Here is a 22,760-nt window from a genome sequence, read left to right on the forward strand (position 1 = left end):
TTACGAGTTATGGTATCCCAACATTCTACAGACTACTACGGCCTCTTCCTGGCCAAACCTGTCATCACAAATTGTTCCCCATTGTCCGCGGTACATTATTTCCACTCTTCCTCTTGATGGACTGGGACCATTAACTAAGCGAACTCCTGTCTCTTTGAAATAAACATATGTCAATAAATATAACATAAGCAAATCTCAATAAAATTATACATTCAACTGTTACTCAAACGAATAAATGATTTTTTAGTTAGATATGGTGTATTAATTCATGAAACAGAATACTTTCATACACTTAGTTAAACTTAAATCAAAGGGAACTACGGTTATAATGCTGTTCTTTATTTCTTATTCATACAAGTCGGAGGATTAGCTACCCATTAAACCAGGTCAACCCACCATTTTCTTCAAACAATAACTGTACCAAGACAGTTGTTTTTTTTTTTCGTTTGATTGTAATAGAAAAAACAACGGATATGGGTAATCCATCCATGACACAAAATAAGTACATGCACACCAAAAAACACACAAAAATAAAAAGGAACAGCGCTTTAATGTGTCTGTTTTGATGGACTTCCTGTTTTGAATTACACTACATACAACTTGTAATATGCATGTAGTGTAGTTTTTTTCTAAAGATATAAGTTCCTTGGAAGCATTAATGCTTGATGTAATCTTGACCTACTTATATATCAACAAAATTTTCTGTGGCCAATTCAGGCCGAGAATAAAAAAAAAACATCATAAAGACTAAGTTGGTTCTACAAAGTAGGTTGACCAGAAGCCGATGCTATTATCAAAACCACATATGTTAGAAATTTGCAGATTTTTTTCCTTGCCCAAACTCATCTAAGACCAAGATCTAAAGTATACATTGTCATGGATTGGTAGCGTCTCAGGGAGCGTAATACTACTATAAAACTTTTTAACTCTTTTTTTTTATAAATTTAACTTTCCCAATCCAACAAACCGGATATAACTGCATTTTATACATAAGGTTGTACATTCAAATACGTCATTAAACTGTTTAGATTTATATTGAAAAAGAACGTTTCTCTTCAAAACAAAGAGTGAATTTGGAATTACTTAATCATTTTTTTTAAATGGCAAGCTAATACCTATAACTTAACTCACAAGTTAATTAATTAAAAAACAGTATTGAACTTAATTTGATAGACCAAAGGCATTTCCAACAATATACATCATGATTTATCCCAAGTAGTTTAAACTTTCAAAAACCTGCAGAACTTTTAAACTTATCTTTATGTCTAACCTTCTTTATATTTTAGCCTTTTTTTTTCATTTTTTGTGTGTGCCTTTCCTGTTTTTCAATAAGGGTAGAGTTTTGTGTATTCTTTTGTGCTATAAAACCAGATTTAATCCACCATTTTCTATATAAGGAAATACCTGTACCAAGTCAGGAATTTGACAGTTGTTTTCCATTCGTTTGATGTGTTTGAGCTTTTAATTTTGTCATTTGATAAGGGACTTTCCGTTTTGAATTTTCCTTAGAGTTCGGTATTTTTGCTATTTTACTTTTTAATGCTTGAATCATGTCTTTTTCCTATTTCATTTTTCTCAGATGCAGTCGTTATTTCTTAAATCATCTTGAAGTCAGTTATTCAATGTAAGGTGTTGATTATCAATTTAAGACTTACGACATTCAACCCCAACATCGTCCCTCTGTCCACAGTTATGACTTCCCCAACCTGTAGACTGACAAGCAGATACGTCTTTTTCTGCTCCAGTGCAATTAAGATCAACCATTTTTGAAGATAAAGTGCTGTGACCGAAATGGCCACCGGGATATACCGACGGATGGCTAGTGAAAAAACAAATTTGTATTAGACTATTTGTTGTATTTTCGGGATACATTTGGGTGTGTTTAATGTCTTAAAAAAGTTTACATACATTTAAGAGAGAAATTAGAATTATAAAAAAAAATTATGTCAATAGTTACATAGACGGTACCAATTTTACTGCATCATATGCGCATTTCGACAATTAATGTCTCTTCAATTAGACAGTATAGAAAAGTAATCTACAGGTGTACATAAGGTTTAACACCAGGCAGGTGTTTTCACAATCTGTTAAGCTATTAACCGCCTCTAGTCTTAACCATGTTAATCACTTAATTCAATTAGATGCAATATTAGTTTATCAATGATATTAATACTTTACAAACATTCAAATCAAGATATAAATTCCCTGGAGAATCGAATAAACTTTAAAAAGAACAAGACAGAGAAGTTCTACACGGTAAGCGACTCCTGCTATGCATGCACCACTCACCATGCGAATTTGCCATACTCAAAATTTCACAATAGGGTACAGGGCCCAATCTCGGTTAGTTTACAGATGACTATAGCTATTCTGTTATCTGTTGATCAAAGACCACGAACATTTGTTGCTAGTAAGTTAAGGAACATCGTATCGGTAAAACCAATTTGTGTTGGTGACTGCACAACTATGACGGTTTATATGTAGGAAAAAATAAAATAACAAAAATACCGAATTACAAGGAAAATTCAAAACGGAAAGTAGTTTATGAAATGGCAAAATCAAAAGATCAAACAAATGAACAAACCCTTTAAAAGAAGTCCGTATATTGTGAACATGCAAGTATGTTATGTATCAACTGAGATATTTAAACGCAACACGATTGGGCCGATGGTATGTTACTACTGAAAAATGAGAAGTTAAAAATCAGGAAGCTGAAATCATAACGCTTGTCAAATATTATAGTTTGAATTCATTCATCTATGGTAGCACTCATTGGGTTATCTAGTGACATGACATAATCAATATACATCAAAATGAAATTAAAAAATAATTAGCGGTGGCTACAAAGATAAGGAATCAACTCAAAATTCTTCAAAATATTAACACATAAAGACAACATAATACAGCTAGAAAAGATAATTAAATCCCTCAGGTCTAGTTCCTAATCATGATTTGGATGATAAAGAGTTGCAGTAGAATCAGTGGTTCTTAATGCTAAAGTTGGATTCATTTTTGAAAAAGAACGCGATAGTTATATCATCTTTTTGACGTATATTGTGAAGCGGTGCTTCCCCTAACCTAGTAAATTTATATCCGTCCTTAATTAGCTGCGCTAGTGGAGTACTCCTTTAGCTCAGTTGGTAGAACAGTGGCTTACTGTGCCAAGGGACCCAAATTCGATTCCCGCCTTGTACAGGAATGAATTTGGGAAGGCAAAACATGCTCCCTACAACTGCCTATTTGTCACATTCACAATCACCATTCACCAGTTTATGACAATATGATATCGTCCATTTGTCGAAGTCACAATTAGGTAGTTATCACAGTTTGGATATTGTCCATTTGTTGTTTTCATAATCAAGACCTCCTTCTCCCGTGTATGTCAAATGGATTTCGCTCATTTGTCGTATTCACAATCAGGGCCTCATTCCCTCGTATTAAACAAACTGATATCAACCATTTGTCGTCATCACAGTCATGGCCTCCTTCCCATATTTATACACCAGAGACCAAATGACGTAAATGTTAGCAACTATGGATATTTTTCATTTGTCGTATTGTGGATTCATTTAAAACTATTATTAGAACAGCAGTTACAAAGTCTGAAAATTGATCATTTGAACATTTGGGTTATTTTGTCATGTTGCACTTTACAAATTTAAAATTCACAGTTACAAAAGAGAGGCGAAAGATACCAAAGGAGCATTCAAACTCACCGTCGAAAAAAACACTGACAAAGTCATTAAAAAACAGAAAAAGACCAACACAAAAACAACAGTTTACAAAACACCACACAGAAAACTAAACACTGAGCAACATAAACCCCCTAAAAAACCGGGGGCGATCTCAGGTGCTCCGGTAGTGTAAGAAGATCCTCCTCAAATGTGGCACCCGTCGTGTTGCTGCTGTAAGTACAAACCTGGTGATAAGTCTAATTCGATAAGTCACATTCGGGGAAAGGAAGATGGTACTTTGGTAACGACAATTGAAACATTTCCGTTGTCATCTGAGAAACCGATATTCCTTACGGTCAACCAATTCCGTAAAATTTTCGAAGGGATGATTTCAACTTCACCACTTGAAACTCTTGGCTTATTCGCTTCCTTGTGAGCAGCAACCCTCTATCAAGGAAATCATAATAGAAACGCAAGCCCTGGAATATCGTATCAACTGGGAGATATATACAACATATGCAGGTGCTACATAGAAATGGAAAGTTCACAGTTAGGAAGCTGAAATGATCTCTTTTGTAGTAAAGTTAGTTCTCAACCGACCATCATAGCAATTTCTAGATGTAAGTCAAGATATGAGGCATATATTCAAGATACTAATTTCGCGGTTTAATATAGTCTCAAATGAATCAAAATGATATTCTAAGTTTCTGTTAATAATATTCTGTAAAATAATCATTTTTCAATATTCTTAAGTCATAATATGAGGCAGGTGTTACCCTTTGAAAGAAAAACAAGTCTGTATTATTTTCCAAATGAGATACACGAATTTGCGGGAAATCGTAACAGATCTTCGTCAACAAGGTAATTACACAAGTGTAACTGTTGTGAAAAAAACAATTAACGAGTTTGCATTCACTAGTACACTATTTTCGTGTTATTGATTTGCTACTATTATTGGGACTTCGTCTTCTATAAATACTTAAACCTATTGATACCATGACATTTATTTATATGCACAGTCTAAATGTCAACTGATGTCTACCGCGCACAAAAATATTTCATTTGTTGTCACCATTTATACTGCATATTTACAACGGGAAGAGCTTCAGAAGGAAACCGTTGGTATTTTCCGCGATTTGGACGATCGAAGAATTATTTTTGTTTTTGAGATGCATGGTGAAATTCACTGACCATGAGAGTATTTTTGTTACCATTTGTGTTTCCATCTTTATGTTTATTGGTTGATTAGTTCATTTTGTCTCTGTAATTTACAATTTAATTTCATGTGCATTTTTTCAGATCTAAACACTGTCAATATTTCATTTTAAATCGGATCATATGTCAAGTTGAAGCACGACCATACAATTGATGCACTGCAGGTAGCAGAGCTGGATCTATAAAGTCTGTAGAAAAATAAGTTGTCGGTCAATCCATGTTTTTTTTTTTTTTTTTTTTACTCAATTACGATTCATTTCCGTAGTAACACATCTTTGCTAGTGCAGCTTTAACTGAAATATTTGTCCTAATTAGCGTTCCAAAAACCCTTAAAAGCACAAGGCTCTCTTAGGTTTTAATTTTCATTTGGTTCAATATTGGTAATCTTTTCACGATACAGTCTTCTAGGTTGTATTTTGTGTACTGTCGTTTGTGTTTTAGTCTCTTTTTGTTTTGCCATGGCGTTGTCAGTTTATTTTCGACTTATGAATTTGAATTTCCCTTTGGTATCTTTTGCCCCTCTTTTGTATTATGTTGTCTTGTTGTCTTTTCTAAATTGTTGATTTGAATGTCGTTACGCTACAATAATTCTAAGAACGGGTCATCATAATAACTTTTAAATGCAGATATACAGATTCGGTCGCCGCGCTTATGAAAAAATCATACTAAACAGATATGTAATTTGTTTATTTCGGAGTATGCATTGTATTATGGTTTATAAAGATGTTTTAGGAACTCCCCTGGGAAAAAAATTGAATAAGTAATTAGAAAATGAACAATTCAAATTGTCTAGTAATAACAGTCCCTGTTATTAATTTAGCTAGGAACATGTTTTAGTGAACAAATTTATTTCTTAAACGACCCTCTTACTCACATATGTTTCAGATTAGTATTTAGAAATTTGATTTATAGAATAATGAAATTCAGGTTTATTAGATATGAAAGTCTATATTATTGAATTTGGTCCAGTATACAATTTAGTTATTTAAATAGTTAACTATATTATTTCAGATTAGCTCAGGAATCGCATAATAAAATTGAAAATGGAAATGGGGAATGTGTCAGAGAGACAACAACCCGACCATAGAGCAGACAACAGCCGAAGGCCACCAATGGGTCTTCAATGCAGCAAGAAACTCCCGCACCCGGAGGCGTCCTTCTGCTGGCCCCTAAACAAATATGTATACTAGTTCAGTGATAATGGACGTATACACAAGAAACTAAAATCAAAAATGATACAAGACTAACAAAGGCCAGAGGCTCCTGACTTTGGACAGGCGCAAAAATGCGGCGGGGTTAAACATGTTTTTTGAGATCTCAATCCTCCCCCTATACCTCTAGCCAATGTAGGAAAAACAAACGCACAACAGTACGCACAGTAAAACTCAGTTTAAGAGAAGTCCGAGTCCGATGTCAGAATAGGAAACAAAAGAAAATAAACAAAATGACAATAATACATAAATAACAACAGACTACTAGCAGTTACTGACATGCCAGCTCCAGACCTCAATTAAACTGATTGAAAGATTATGTCTTCATCATATGAATATCAGGCACAATCCCTCTTGTTAGGGGTTTAGTATCATACCATCATAACATATCTGAGAAGAACATAACCAGTGTCATGCCAACAACTGGTTTTAGAATAAATATGTTTAATTCCGATGCAAAGACCCTATAAGTGAATCAATATTAAAGCCAAAATATGCAATCTGTAATGACCTGACAACAGTATCGTAACTATATCCCTTCTTAATAAGTCTGTTTAAAGGTTTTGTTAGCTTTTGAGGTGAATACTGACATTTTTGTGCTTTGTAAATAATATTACCATAAAAGATTGGATGTGAAATACCCGAACGTATAAGATGTCTGCATGTTGAGTTACATTTACGAATGATGTCCTTATACCGATGATAAAATTTAGTAAATGTTTTGACTAGTTTATGATATCGAAAACCCTGGTGTAATTATTTTTCAGTAATACATAAATTTCTCTCGCTAAAATCTAATACGTTGTTACAAACACGAGCGAATCGTACGAGTTGAGATATATAAACACCATAAGATGGTGACAAGGGAACGTCACCATCTAAAAATGGATAATTAACGATAGGAAATGAAAAATCATCTCTTTTATCATAACTTTTTGTATTAAGCTTCCCGTTAATGATATAGATATCAAGATCGAGGAAAGGACAGTGGTCATTGTAAGTATTAGCTTTATTTAAAGTAAGTTCAACAGGATAAATTTCTTTAGTATACACACTGAGGTCGTCATTATTGAGAGCCAATATATCATCCAAATGTCTAAAAGTATTATTAAATTTTTGTATCAGATGATGTTTCGATGGGTCTTTGCTGATTTTAGTCAAAAATTGTAACTCATAACAATACAAAAACAGGTCCACAATAAGTGGTGCACAGTTAGTCCCCATTTGAATTCCGATACCTTGACGATATACGGAATCTCCAAAGCGAACAAAAATGTTATCAAGTAAAAATTCAAGGGCAGATATGGTATCAAAGCATGTCCAATTGACATAGTTCTTTTGTTTGTTGCTACTAAAAAATGACCTAAAAGAGTTTGAACATATGTATTCGCATTCCGACTTTTTAAATGCCCATTTAATTAGGTGTGTGAATATGAGGCAAAGTGGTATATAGTGTAGAAAAATCACAACTTTGAACAGATTCAAAATAACCAATATATGCATGCAATTCATCAAGTACTTCCAACGAGTTTTTGACACTCCAAAAGTAGTTAATTCCACTATTTTCAAAGGCCTTATTTGAACAATTTATTATCAGGTTTTTAATTGTACCAAGTGTACTGGTAAGTAGAATAGAAAATTTAGTAGTGGAACAATGACTTGAAGACGAAATAAATCTATATTTGTAAGGTGATTTGTGTAGCTTCGGAAGCCAGTACATAGTTGGGACTTTCATTGTATTTGGTTCTGCTTGTAAAGAAGTAGCTAATAGTTTATGTTTGTTACAGATATCGTTTTCTGAAAATGAAGTCAGTTGGAATGTTGGTGAATTCGTGATTTCCTGTTGCAGAACGTCAATGTAAAATTTACGTCAAACTATAATGATATTATTAGCAGCTTTATCAGCCGGGACAAAAACAAATTCCTCGGCTAGTTCTTTTAGTTTATGTTTGATACGAGAAATAGGATTTTTATGGTTGTTGTTAAGAGTAAAATTATCTTTAAAATGTTGTATACGTATATCAACTATCTTCATTACTGAATTAATAAAAGAGTCCAAAGATTTTTTGTCAGCTTTTTCCCGTTTTATCCATTTACATCCTAATGTATATTTCAAGATAATTTATCAACATTTCATAAACCATTTAAAGCCTTACTCATTAAATTATTCATTATCAAATTTGTTTATACTATAGATTTGATATTATTTATTTTCTTTATACAGTTATTAAACGAATAAACAAACTTTTTAGAAATAATGATTGGATATTATAATGTACACCTAACAAAAAGTTATTGTCCGAACATAATGATAAAACATTCAATGTTTTATGCTTATTGATTATTTGGAACAAATAATTTTCCTTGTAAAATTGAGGACATGGAAACGTTTACATATGACAAAAAATATGTTAACTGACATGAGACTGAAACTAAAAGAAAAAACTGTAACAATGGACTTATCATACTTGCAATATATACCCGCTCTAGTGCAAATTTTACCAGAACTAATTTCAATTGGATATATAGTGTTTGGTAAAGGTAAGAAGGGGTTCAGATTTATATTCACCTCTAAAAATGTTTGACTATAAAAATAAGGAGATGTGGTATGATTGCTAATGAGACAACTAACCACCAAATTTTAAATGAAGTGGATGTAAGCAATTATAGGCAACCGTACGACTTCAACAATGAGAAAACCCCATCCCTATATAGTCGGAGGCTTTATCATGGATTATATTAGTTCGGGTAATTCGGTATAGATTTCAGATCTTTGAAAGTCTCTTTCAATTTCATCCTAACTTTTCTTTACTCGGCTGGTTTTTTGGCTTCTAGATGCTTTAGTTTGGAGTGTTGTTTAGTGGCTGTCGCATTAACGTTTACCCATATGTCGTTTGAATCATGTCTCTAAATAATCTCACGAATTTGTAATATACAAATACTGATGAACTATTTCAACTCGTTCTATTAACAAAAACTATTTTCCTCTATATCTTTTATATTAAAATGAGACTTAATGTAGAAATATTTTTTCTGGGAACATGTACCAAATTATTTTGCATGTAGATGTCGTTACATGTAACAATGTTTCAATGAAATTAAAAAGAAATTACCAAACTAGTGTCTACATAACTTAAATGGACAAGTGTGGAGAAGACATGGTTTACCTAAAATGTGACACGTTTGGACATTACAAGAAATATTGGAATGCTTTGGAGGGATTTTTTTTTTTATATAAATAGACACGTTCTAATAAGAGGACATGTTTGAAAGTAAAGTCAAATTTAGGCGTGTCACAAATCTATATATATATTACAGTTTTCTCTTCTCTAAAACATAGGATAGTGTATTTAAAAGATGATATATATATATATAAAGGTGATCACGTATTTCGTTGCTTTTTTCATTTTTATTGTAAATGCTAAAACTAAAATCCAAATTGATTGTGACCTGCATTTGTTTGGTCAAGCGGTACTTTCATTATCATTTGGAAATTTGTGACGGACAAACAATCGTTTAGGTTATCCAATAAACAAGGAAAAGGTTCAGTATTAGTATTCTTAATACATTTGTAACTGATTGGTTTTACATATGTATGATAGTAAATATCGACAAATAAACAAATGTTAAAAAAAATATTCTGCGTGTAATTTGAACAAACTGTAATCACAAAGTAAATACAAAAAGCTGAATTTTCACGTTGATGGTAAGAAATCCAAATCATCAATGCAAACAACAGTATTCTTTTGATTTATCAGCATTGCACCTCGAAGTAAAGTTAAATTCAAGTTTAGCAAAATTTGAGTTATATTTTGACTTTTTATTTGTTAATTGAGTATGAAGGTAGAATAACCGTTAGCCTTTCCTTCATCTTCCCCATGTAAATTTAGTTGTTTGCATGTCCATATAAAAATAGAAAGATTTAACGCCTGCTGAATCGTTTAATAGTTGTAAACATCTTGATTCCTTTTGAATTAAGTCTTATATCACGAAATACATAAGCCGTCGTAGGGAATGACAGAAAAGTATTAACTTGTTAAATTATCTCGATCAAATGTTAATGTATGATGAATACATTTATAATTGATGTTCAAGACATAAGATATCGGCGATATTGATTCCAGCCTTATCCCTTTCACAGAACATTGTAAAGAGTCAATATAGGGACATGTTGGTTAAGGATATTGATTCAATATCGCGACTTAATAGTATATTTGACATTTAGATAACCACATTTAAAGTTTCCCGCATGATCCGTTTTCTCAAGATAACAGTGTTCTCTATTCTGCGGTGTCAAATCGACAATTTTGTGCATCTGGTTTGGTTGTCTATACCTACAATACCAATTCAAAGTCGACATTTCAATATTCCTCAATTTTTTTATCAATGAGTATACTTTATTTACATCTTCTACAGTTGTCAATTTTAAGGTTATATTTGTATCAATAAAACCGGTCTCCCAAATACAATTTGGTCGAATAATGTCCTTGGTTTTGTTTTACTTTTAAAAGAAAGTTAGAAGCACTGCAATGAATACTTATTTGTAATGATGAATGAATAGAGTGACACAATCTGGTCACTTTGGAGCAGGAAATGTAATTATAAAGACAATGCTATACCATAAACATATCAAAATGTACATATTTGATCTACTTATATATAAATGGTCATTTACATAAAATTTTGATCAATTGAAAATGAGCATCAACCTTATCAAAAAGATATTTTACTCATATCAACAACTTTCTGGAAGATATTTTGTATCGAAATATCTTTTTGATCAAGGCTGTTACTCAGATTAAATCAAAATATGTTAAAACCAAGATCTCAAAGTAAGGTTATGTTGGCAGTTACTGCAGTCTTGTAAAAAAAATGAAGTTTAGAGTTCTGCAGCAAAATGACAGATTATAATAAAATAACACAAACATTAATATCTGACAGACTAGTTTTTACAATGATAGCTTCAAGTACCTTGTCATGAATCCAAGCGTTCTGCATACAACGGCTGCATCTTTCAGGTCAAAGTTGTCATCGCAAACTGATCCCCAACTTCCAGAATGATATACTTCAAGTCTGCCCTTCGATGGTTTTGTTCCACCTACCAGCCTAACGGGAGTTGCTGAATGAAAAAAGGAAATCCAGAATTTTTCTTTTATGTACATTGAATGGTTTATGAAATGTTGATAAATTATGTACATAGAACATGAATAAAATATATTTTAAATGTTTCAACTAAACCAACCACACAAAGATACAAGCAGAATGAGCAAATCACCCGGCAAATCATTCGAAATACTATAAATGTTCGAGTAAGAAACTGTGATAACATTAACCAAAATAAAGGTATTACAAGGTGCCAGTTCAGACTTTGTATGCCCCACCTATGATAGTAGAGGGGCATTATGTTTTCCGGTCTGTGCGTCCGTTCGTTTGTTCGTTCGTCCGTTCGTTCGTCCGTCCGTCCGTTTGTCCCTCTGTCCAGCTTCAGGTTTAAGTTTTTGGTCAAGGTAGTGTTTGATGAAGTTGAAGTCCAATCAGCTTGAAACTTAGTACACATGTTCCCTATGATATGATCTTTCTAATTTTAATGCCAAATTATAGTTTTGACCCCAATTTCACGGTTCACTGAACATAGAAAATGATAGTGCGAGTGGGGCATCCGTGTACTATGGACACATTCTTGTTCGAACAGTTTCAATGTAGACTGATTTTTTTATTACTTTTTATTTGGCTTTAAACTGTATTATAATCAACCTATTTCAATACATTATGTCCCCTCTCTTATATATGATTTTTATAAATATATTATGCATATTGCACTGAATAATTTGTCCATAAGCCTCTTAAAACACACTGTAGGGCGTCAGCTTTTTTAATCATACAGCCCAGAAATAGTGTAAACTTCCATATAAAACGTGTAATGGTGTTTGGTACATGGGAATTAGTGTGTGGTCATCAGAAATGTTGTTTGATTTTTTTTTCTGCTCAAGTTATTGTATTCATTTTTAATCACGTCATGGTTTTACCCGTCTGATCACTTTATTGTATTTTAGACATTTGTGTTGGTGTCAAATTTTTCATTTTATATTTTTGTAGTATCTGAAATGGTATTGATGGATAATTTCTACAGCAACGTCAAAATATAGGTGTCAAATTTAAGCAATAGAACACTTCATATTAAGATCCTTGAAAGGAGTTGGTACTTTTGATTTAAAACTATATTAAACAGATATTATTTCAAACACGTGAAATGTTGGTAATTTTCCAAATCTAATAAGATTCAAATAGGAAAGAGGGAACAGAATTATGTATATTTCATACTAGTGTATGATGTACTGGTGTATTGTTTTAGTTTAAATCATTGAAGGCCTGTATAACACTTTAGATTGGACTCCATAAATTCTATTCAAAATTTGCATGTAACTCGAGTAACGATCTTGTCATACGATATTTTCAAGACGGTCAATATGGTGAATAAAATGTTCGGTTAACATATGATATCTCACTTGGAATCAAAGAATTGATTACTCATATGTGGCCATTTGAGAAAGTTCTTCGGAATTGTTTCTGTTAACTGTATAATAACGTTCAGCCCGTTTGAAGGGTGAACACTTAAAAATAGGACTTATCCTTTAAATAACAATTTGATTTGGTTAAAAGGGGAGAGAAACATTTTACAGTCCTCTTACTATGTAACAGATGACAAATACGGGGTGCCATAACTCTGAATGTCATGAAAGTGTTAAATGATTCAAACCTGTATTTATTCTGAAAGAAGCAACACCATACTAACCGATAACGCCATGGCAAAAAAGAAAAAAGACCAAAAGAAAAAACAACATAGAACACTATAGACTGAGCAACACGAACCCTACCAAAAACCCGAGGGTGATCTCAGGTGCTCTGGAAGGACAAGCAGATCCTGCTGCACATGTTGCACCAATCGTGTTGCTCATTTAAGTACAAACCCGTAGGTAATTCTAATTCGGTAGGTCAAATTTGGTGAAAGGTACGACAATTGGAACATATCCGTCGTCACCTGTGAAACCGATATTCCATAACGAACAACCAACTTGTGATGGCGTTCGTTAGATTTACGAAGGTATGATTTAAACTTCACCGCTTGAACTATTGGTTTAATAGCTTTCTAGTGAGCAACAACCCTGTATACTACATTACAAAAAAATAAAGATACGTACCATTATACTTGCCGATTGATTGATTGATTGTAGTTTAACGCGACTTTCAGCACTATTGCGCTATTTCATGGCGGTCAGTGTTTATTGTAGGATGAAGCCGGCGGTAGGAAAACTACCAATATCAGTTGATTACCTGTAACATTGAAGTCGAGCGCACCTGCCGCGTGCCCGATGCGAACACACAACCTTGGTGCTGACAGGCTAGTGATACAGTAGTTCGACTACTAGTACTTTGACCAGTCGGCCACCGAGGCCCCTCTGATACTTAAAAACTTTTAACAGTTAACAAAGCTATTCCTTTTTAATTGTCAGATGAATTATCATGTTTACTAAACATATTATGGTTATAATTTTGAATGGCTAAAGTTTATAAGGAAAATCATATACTAGTATGTTTACACAACATTTGACAGTATTTAAAATGTCCATATATAAACTGGTTATTCTCGAACCTGTTCAATCATTCCAGCACATGTTCAATATTATCACCAAATCGTGTATTTCTTGTAAATGTTGATTTGATAATTATTGATTGGAGAGAGATAGGGTTGAACATGTGACGAAACGCGACAGCTTGCATCATGTATATACATTGTTTTAGGTGACGAATGCTTTTACATCAGTTAATTTTGATAACAATAGAAGTCATCTCGTACGTTTAGTGCATGCACATTTTGTGTAGGCACGTATATCTACTTATTGCATATTAATCTAGAACCTTGAACTATGCTTTATCTTAACAACCAATACAAAACATAGACCAAAGTCATTCCATTCTAATAATTAATAGGAATGTCAAAGTCGCTTAATTTATATTGTAATCATACCGATTTGACATTATCAAAGACCAACGTTCATTTTGTTTGTTTTTTTCTTTCAGATCAAATAATCCTCTACCCCATTATACAGGTAAACAAAGTATGGTAATGTTTGTTAATTTAGTAATTATTGGTTGAACAGCATCGTCCAGAAAGAGGAACACGCCGTATGGTACGTCGATTTTTTATATGAAATAAGCCATGGTATCAAATGAAATATTTACCACACGAAACTCCAACATCCTCAGAATGGTCACAGTTAGTATGTCCCCAACCTGTATAATTACACTGGTGAATGTCTACTTCATTTCCTTTGCAACCAAGATTAGAAATTAATACTTCGCCATGACCTTTTCCGAAATGAGCCCTCAAATGAACTGTCGGATGGCTGAAATATTTTAAAGGTTTTTATTAAGTCTCCCAAACAAAGTTTGGAGGCTTATTGGTTTTGCTCAGTTCTTTTTCTTATTATTATTATTCCCTCTTCTTCTTCCGTCCGCACCCGTTTTCCAAAACCGCTAGTCAGATTACCTTAGGGTTCCACAATATGTTAGACTAACATGTTTAGTGGTGCAATCAAGGTTTATAAAGGGTACTTTTTTTGGGGGGGGGCGGCAAAAAGAAAGGAGGGGTTTACTATTGAACCCTATCGAAATTATTTTTTTTCAAATGATGATAAATTGAGATCAGTTAGTGATGAACACATGGGGTCTTCAGTAATGACCATGGGAACATACTGAAAGGTCAAAAGGTCAGTGGTCAGTTACTACATTGACCTTGAACTTTTTTCAATTCATTCAATAAGGAGTGTCCATAGGAGTTTATAGGAGATTTGTTTGGGAGACTTCGTAACAGTTTCCTGCTACAATCATTTCTTGTTATGTTTGATTTTAAAGGTATATATTGAACCTTTGGCAAATGAATCTTTATTACTATAAGAGCAGTTTGTTTCAGTTAAATCTCTAAAAAAAACTGTATTCTATCGACTTTTAATAAAAATGAAATAATCTATGTCAAATTTTACATCACTGCAAAGATTTTGAAGAAGAAAGAGCTTTTACAGACAATGCTGAATATGCATCGGATTCAGCAAAAAATTCTCAAAAGAATTTATGAATAAGGGAGATTTAAAACACAGCAGTCAAAGACCACATGTAATCAAAAACGGTATTCAGCTGAGGAGAATAAATCACAGTGTATAAACATCAAAATTACAGATTTTTATTTAAATCAGTGAAAATAATACTGAATGATACCGTTTAAAAGAAGGGGGTATTTACTGAAAGCAATATAATTGGTCGCTTAAAAAATAGTACCAAAGTGATTCAATTACAAAGAAGACAAAATGTAAAATATTCAAAGGAAGTTGATAAAACTGAAATGAATAAAATTTCGAAGACCGGTGTATATAACTTATACCGAAGACATAAGGATAAGTAAAAATAAACAACCGTGAAAACTATACAGCTTTTACATTTCAAACTTCCATAAAAACATGAACTAAAACATTTAATTTTGTATTTACCGCTCCAGAAAAGTGCATATAGCTGTCATCTTCTTCCCATTGCCGTATAGTGACGGCCAGAATTTGTCATTTCAGATAATGTGTGAAATCAGAAGAAAACATCAGATATCCCAGGGAATTATTTTGAATGCAGTAGCTGTATAACAGTCAACAATTAAATGCATCCATTTATAGACAGTTGAACACGGTGTTCTTGTGGATTAGAATATCTAGACACAAAAATTAAAAAAACCAATGGTAGTCTTTATCTATAGGTAATTTATAACTTACGAAATATGGAATCCTAACATTTTACACACAACTCCCGCGTCATGTACACCAAAGTTATCGTCACATACAGTACCCCATTGTCCGTTATGTTTTACTTCTACACGACCCTCTCCGACAAAGGTTCCATTGACTAGTCTTACATCCGTAACATCTGAAATATATATATATATATATATATATATACAAATGAACGGACTACTTTTCCAGCAAACTTTTTGAAATGATGTTTATGCCCATTAATTCTTTATGTGCCTGTCTAAAGATATGAATTTATCGTTTATTGTTCTGTCGTAAATTAGACTTGTCTCGTTTGAATTGTTTTGCTTTTTGTCATGCCGGGGCCTTTTATAGCTGACTATACGATATTAGGTTTGCTCATTGCTGAAGGCCATACGGGGACAAATAGTTGCTTACATCACATCATTTTGACTCTGGTGGATAGTTTTCTCATTGGAAATCATATCAGTTCTCCTTGTTTTTATATAATGCAACATGCAGTTTTCAAACTGTTGGACTGAATTCAAGACAAAAAATAGAATAAAAAAAAGGAATCAAGTGAAAAGCCCGGTATAGACCTTTGTTGGGTTATCCAATTTGGAAAATATAAAGATTTATTACATGTATAAGAACGAATGTATATATATCATATATTTACTTTCTTTTTAAGCATGGTGATTACATACCACACATCAAACTAACATCCTCCTGGTGAGTACAATCGTTATTACCCCAGCCAGGAAAGGTACATCCTGATATATCATGTTCCTCTCCGGTACAATCCAAGTCGTCTGCCCAGATTTGACCTGTGCCCTCTCCAAACGAATCAGTGCTTTGTATAACAGGGTGTCTAAAAATTATTTTTGCATAATTTTGAAAGAATATAAATCACAAACAAATTAAAAATTATTAGATTATCAATGTGGAAAGATATATATAGGTGTTTAAAATATTTTAGGAATTTCGATATTGTCGTGTTATGACTTTTGTTCAGCTGTGATGACTTTGAACTATGAAACTGGATAAAGACATTTGAGTTTATCATCAACTATTGGGGAAAAACATCACTTAAACTGCTTATCGGTTTTTTTTATACACGGGACTAGATCATGACGTATTGTAAAGTTAGCTTATGGCAAGCCGGTTTACTATTTATTCTAACTTCAAGATATCTCATATAATGTATAAGATATCTTATATAATCAAGTTTTTATAAGATATCTTTTAAATATTTTTTATATAAGATATAATTTATACTTTATAAGATATCTCATATAGTCTATCAGATATCTTATATAATCTACAGATATCTTATAAAAAAATTATGTTAAATTGGGAAGATGTGTTATTGAATTTAGTACTCCCATTCCCAATTTGCATGCTGAGATGAGAAAATATGCAAAAAATAAGGATGCTAACTGAGTGTATGGAATTAAAATTTCGTTAATATGAAAACAGTTTGTACGTACACTGTTTGTTGAGAGATCTCAGAAAGCTGAAAACGAGATATTTTGCCGAAATAATATAAACAAGTTAATCATCGAATGACTTACAGCACCTCTAATCCAAGCATGCGACAAACTACTCTTGCGTCGTTCTGATCAAATTTATCATCGCATACTGTTCCCCACTTCCCACTGTGGAATATTTCAATTCTTCCTTGATAGCGATTCTTCCCACCTCTCAATTGAATTAAAGCTGATATATACATGAAAAATGATATCAAAGATGTAATTATTTATTATATAATTCAATTTAGATGAACGTAGAATGGCTCATATTATCCATACCTCTTCTGGTAAATGTTTTAATCATGAATAAAACGTTTATTGACCTTAACATTAACAATAGTATTTAAATAATATACAATATTTTATTTTACATCGTTGATGACAATAACAATCTTTCATCCGGTTAATGATTAATTTTTCGACAGTTTCATCAATAACAATGTACACTAGAATATCATTGATTCCGCTAACATGCTTAAAAATAAAGGAACGTATGAAGGCTTGTTTTGTTTTTTTATTTGACCGGTTTAAATAGTGAAACAGTTAGACTTGAGTAGTGCTTGTTCAAAAACGACCAAAAAAATCTATCTTTATGGTAAGCGCTAAAAAAAAATAGGGTTAGCGGAAACAATATATTTTTGTAGAACTAAGTCTACTGCAGTCAGAGCTGAAATCACATGGTTTGCACCTTTTCTATTGTTGTCCTTTTGGTCTGTGGCTTTGAGAACTTTTGGATTGGATGATAGCTGATAAAAGTTAATCTTTGCATATCAAATAAATCAAGTATATGTGGCTTACAGCGATGATAAAGATTAGAAACTAGTTTTATAAGGAGCATATACATTTCTAGTAACAACAAATATAAAGGGGAAAAAATGAAAAAAACTGATAATACTTACTGTGTTGTTGAACTGTTAATTTAACTTGTAGTAAAACAAAAATCTATGAAATGCAAATGATAATACATGAGATATCTTAAACAAATTATGAGTCGGAGGTCAGTTGCTTAAAATATATAGTAACACCAAATAAAAAAAAATATACTCAGGAGATTCTAAAAATTTTCAAGCCTGTATCTTGGGATTACCTGGAATCAATTAAACTGGTGTCGTCATTTGCTGTTACCTCATTTATAATATGTTTTCATATAATTAATAAACTTTGACTCTTAACTATATTCGACAAGTGGCACAAACAGAGCAACACCCGCTGACCCCTCCAAAGCACCTGTGAAGTCCACCCTTCCATTCTGTGTTTAAGCTTGTTTTTTCTTTATCTTAAGTTTTCTTTGTAGTGTTCTGTGGAATGTGGTTTATCTGTTCGTCTATTTTCATAGTTTGATTATGGTGTTGTTCTCTTCCTCGAATTATTGTTTTTTTAACTGCACCCTTTGTATCTTCTTATCCGTTTTAGAAACCCAAGTAATTAAGTTTGACACCCATTTTACCTATCAAATTTAAGATAAAGGTCATGTTTTTATAAAAACAGAAAGCGCCTTCTTCAAATGACAATCGACATTAAAAACAGAAAAGAGTATAGTGAAGGCAATTTTGTGAGATATATTTCTTCTAGCTTAAAAAATTGAAAACAACACGTTAAATAATTTCATGCGTCCGAAGCGCTTTTCCGGATCCACCTTCATCAGGAACGCTCAAAGCCAAACATTTGAAATCCGAGGGATGTATAAGTACCGAAACAGTTGAAGAGCTATATGACAAAAATACATAAAACAAATTGCCAATTTCATCTAAGGTCAACTTTGCCTGAGGGAGTTGAAACCTTAGTTTCTTTATAATTTCTCGTCCTGAATATGCATGGAATATTTGCCACTGGACGTTAAGCAACCAACAATCAATCAATCAATCTTTATAATTTCAAATTTATAAATGGACAATTTTAGAACGATTTGTTATAAATCATGTCAGTACCGAAGTACTGACTACTGAGCTGATGATACCCTCGGGGACTGATAGTCCACCAGCAGAGGTATCGACCCAGTGATGTAAAAAATTGAAAACAACACGTTAAATAATTTCATGCGTCCGAAGCGCTTTTCCGGATCCACCTTCATCAGGAACGCTCAAAGCCAAACATTTGAAATCCGAGGGATGTAAAAGTTATGGGGTAATTATCAGAATACATATCTACATTTTCCAGTGCTTATTAACCCAAATGATTCACTGGGGTATAAAGATATGGTCCTCCTTGGATTGTCCCCATCCTTTCGTAAAACTCTTGCTTAAGTGCATGATTAGTTTGGGTTTGCGGGGTGTATAAATTTGCATCCACGTTAATTCGGAATGGGAACTTTAAACTTGATGCCTTCTTAAGAGTAAGTTTCATGGTCTCTCCATGTTAAAGAACAATTGCAACAACTACATATGTGGCCTGTAAGGTAAAATTTATTCGCTTATCTACGGACCCTCATTTTTCAGACGCAGTCCAAAGTCAGAAGTCCCATCGACCACCTTGCAGAACCTTTCTATTGTATCATATGTTAGGTTTTTCCCTTATCGTTTTTAACATGCAATGGACTGTTTGTCACAAGACGTCAAACAAACAAGAATCAATCAATCAATCAAGTTCATATTTTGGTATGAATTGCAGAAGTTTCATTAATCGATAATTGTGAAAATATGTTCAGGATTAATCTGTCGTCTTCGATCTCGAGTATGTTTTCTTCTTCATTTAAATCCCACATATTCTTTATTAAGAACAATGTAAACAAATGCTGATTATATTACACGAATGATTTTATTAAACTAACAGCATATGACGAAACTTATAATAATGCATATTGTTCTATTTCTCAACAACTAGTTTCATGAAAATAATAATATGTGTATCCACTGAAGATATAAGACCCCAAAAAATCTATTTTTTGAAAATATCAAATATTGCTTAAATGATATATAAGAACGATATCAAGCAATTCTTATGTTTCTATAGAGGCACTTTTTAAGCAACGTTGATGGAGTAAAAACAAACAAACGTTGTTAACGGAACGAAATCGTATTACAAAAGTAAGATTTTTTAAACCTAATATTCAACTATTTTCGAAGATTTCGGGTATGTGAAAAGTATGCTTTTTGAGAGGCAATAAACTTTTAACTACTAAACGGCATATTACGTTTAAAACAGTTCAAGATCAATAAGCTTTTAAAAAAAATATTTTTTCTGTAATTCTACATGTTCCATTTATTAAATACTTACAAACAAAACAAAACTTCTGATTTCCATAATTCTGACTGACCCAATACATGCAGTAGTGGCGTAACCAAACTTTATCGCTGCGTTATCTATGAAATTTTAAGGACAAATAAATCCTGCATGCCCTTATTTTTATGCAATATTGTATTAGATTCATGTCAAGCAGATAAGACAATTTTGTAAAACTTTTAGCAGTTCAATAATTAAAACGTTTTCCTTGACCTTAAAGCCTCACTGTGACTTTGAGATGAAGAACAGCAATAAAATCGCTGTTTGCTTTTTGCGTGTTTTTTTGCTGTGCATGTGCTGATTTTGTGTTATGGATGGATGTCCCTTGTATTTTGTTTTTCTACAACATCTCAATTAAACCAATAACTGATGACACCTAAACAATGTCGCATATTTACAGATTGCAAATCCTTTTTTAAATTAAGGTCGCATGCATATTTGAAGAAAGATTCTTTGTAACAAAAGTTAAATCATTACCAAAAAAACAAAAATTTTTGAAAATTAAGCAATAATAAAAGGACCCTCTCTATATCTGGAGTATAAAAGGACCCTATCTATATCTGGAGTGAAATCATAAAAGAGGGGAAAAGTCAACTGTCACACGGAATATCTGTACCGGTCAACAACAAGCCATGAAAAAGACCGTTATTTTTCTAAGAGACTATGATTCTATATATCAAAGAATGCTTCCCGATATTAGCTTGACAGTTGCGCTATATGGCAACGTAAGTCCTTAAGAGTATAGGTGTTGTTATCAAATACTTTCAAAAGGAAATCGTGTTATTTTTTATGAAAACTTGGGATGAAAATCGTTCTATTGTTCATAAACACTGAGCAAAATGAAATTTAGCCAAACAATGTTAGATCTGCAAACTTTGGACAAGGTTCACTTTAGGCCAAACTTTCAACTTTCGGATCGAAAAGCTTTGGAAAAACCCTTGGCCGCAACCTAGGATCCAAAATGTTCTGTAGCCAAAAGTTGCCAATGATCCCTAGACATAAACACTTTCTGGACCAGGGGCAGGCGCGGATCCAGAGCTTAAAGCGGGGGGTTTTGTGAGAAATGTTTTTGAACATTAGAGAAGTTTTCTTGTTATACCAAACAATAAGTTTTTTTCAATAATTGGCACACTTTTTGGTTCATCCGGCATATGGTTACTCAAAATAAACTTTTTAGATTAGTTTAATTATTTAATTACAGGTCGTATCAACCCGTTTTGCAATTGCTGTATCAGCCCTTGCATCTTTTCCACTAGCCGTCTTATCACGTGTGTTGGTCAAGTCTTGTGTTCTTAAAAAGGCTGTTTGGTGGTATATTTTTTTGTTTGTTTTATTAACATTCACCATTTGCTAAACCCCCAATTCTTTTCTTTTTTTTTATTAACATTCACCATTTACTTTACCCAATTCTAAACGGTTTTTTTAACAAACTGTCCGGGGTTGTCGTCAAACTTTTTAACCCGTACATTTCTTGTTTATGAAAAGGAAAAGAACTAGGTGGATTCCAGTTTTCATTTAGAATGCTATACATTTGAGCACTAGGTACAGATGTGGAAATGAAGTTTGCAATATAATACTTAAATTCAGCTGGTGTCATTTTCTAAAAAAAAAATCTTATGGATATGATAAGGTGAAATAGTATTTGTCTTCAAATCAAGCTAACAGAAAACGTCGTTTTAATCATAAAACCACAAACAAAAAATCATAAAACCAACAAAGTTATAAAATATAGGGATAGCAGCCTTGAATTGTCTTAATTAAATCCTTTCATCCTCTAATTATCAATTAAATTTCCCTCAGGCCAATGTAATTATGACATGTGTATATTTAAAGGAGTGTAGCGACAACATGTCACCCTATTCAGTGCTGGATATTCAATTTATCCATAAATAACTATAATAGTAAAGATAACATTAAAACAAGAAATACTTAATACAAAAATTATTTTAAGATTTTCAAGCCCCAACCCCCCTAAATCCGCTAGTGAGGGGTGGTGGCTAAAGTAAATTATGTTAAAAACTGTGAGGAGCTATTGAAAATTTGACAAAAACTGACGTTACAACACAAACAATGCATTTTTGAGGGGTCATTTCTTCGTCATCTTAAATGTAATGTGCCAAA

General features: G+C 32.8%; 1 protein-coding gene across 1 annotated transcript in view; it reads right to left on the minus strand.

The window, feature by feature from the left end:
• Positions 1 to 22,760, minus strand: part of LOC127701966 (neurotrypsin-like) — a 48,289-nt gene continuing 25,529 nt past the window's right edge. The window contains exons 2-4 of the mRNA XM_052205942.1: positions 11,072 to 11,219; positions 1,656 to 1,819; positions 1 to 152 (exon numbers count right to left, since the gene is read on the minus strand). Of these exons, the coding sequence (XP_052061902.1) occupies positions 1 to 152; positions 1,656 to 1,819; positions 11,072 to 11,219 (464 nt within the window). The remainder of the gene's footprint in view (positions 153 to 1,655; positions 1,820 to 11,071; positions 11,220 to 22,760) is intronic.

The sequence above is a fragment of the Mytilus californianus genome, unplaced genomic scaffold (assembly GCF_021869535.1).
Source record: "Mytilus californianus isolate M0D057914Y unplaced genomic scaffold, xbMytCali1.0.p SCAF_5, whole genome shotgun sequence".
In the NCBI taxonomy this organism is placed as follows: Eukaryota; Metazoa; Mollusca; class Bivalvia; order Mytilida; family Mytilidae; genus Mytilus; species Mytilus californianus.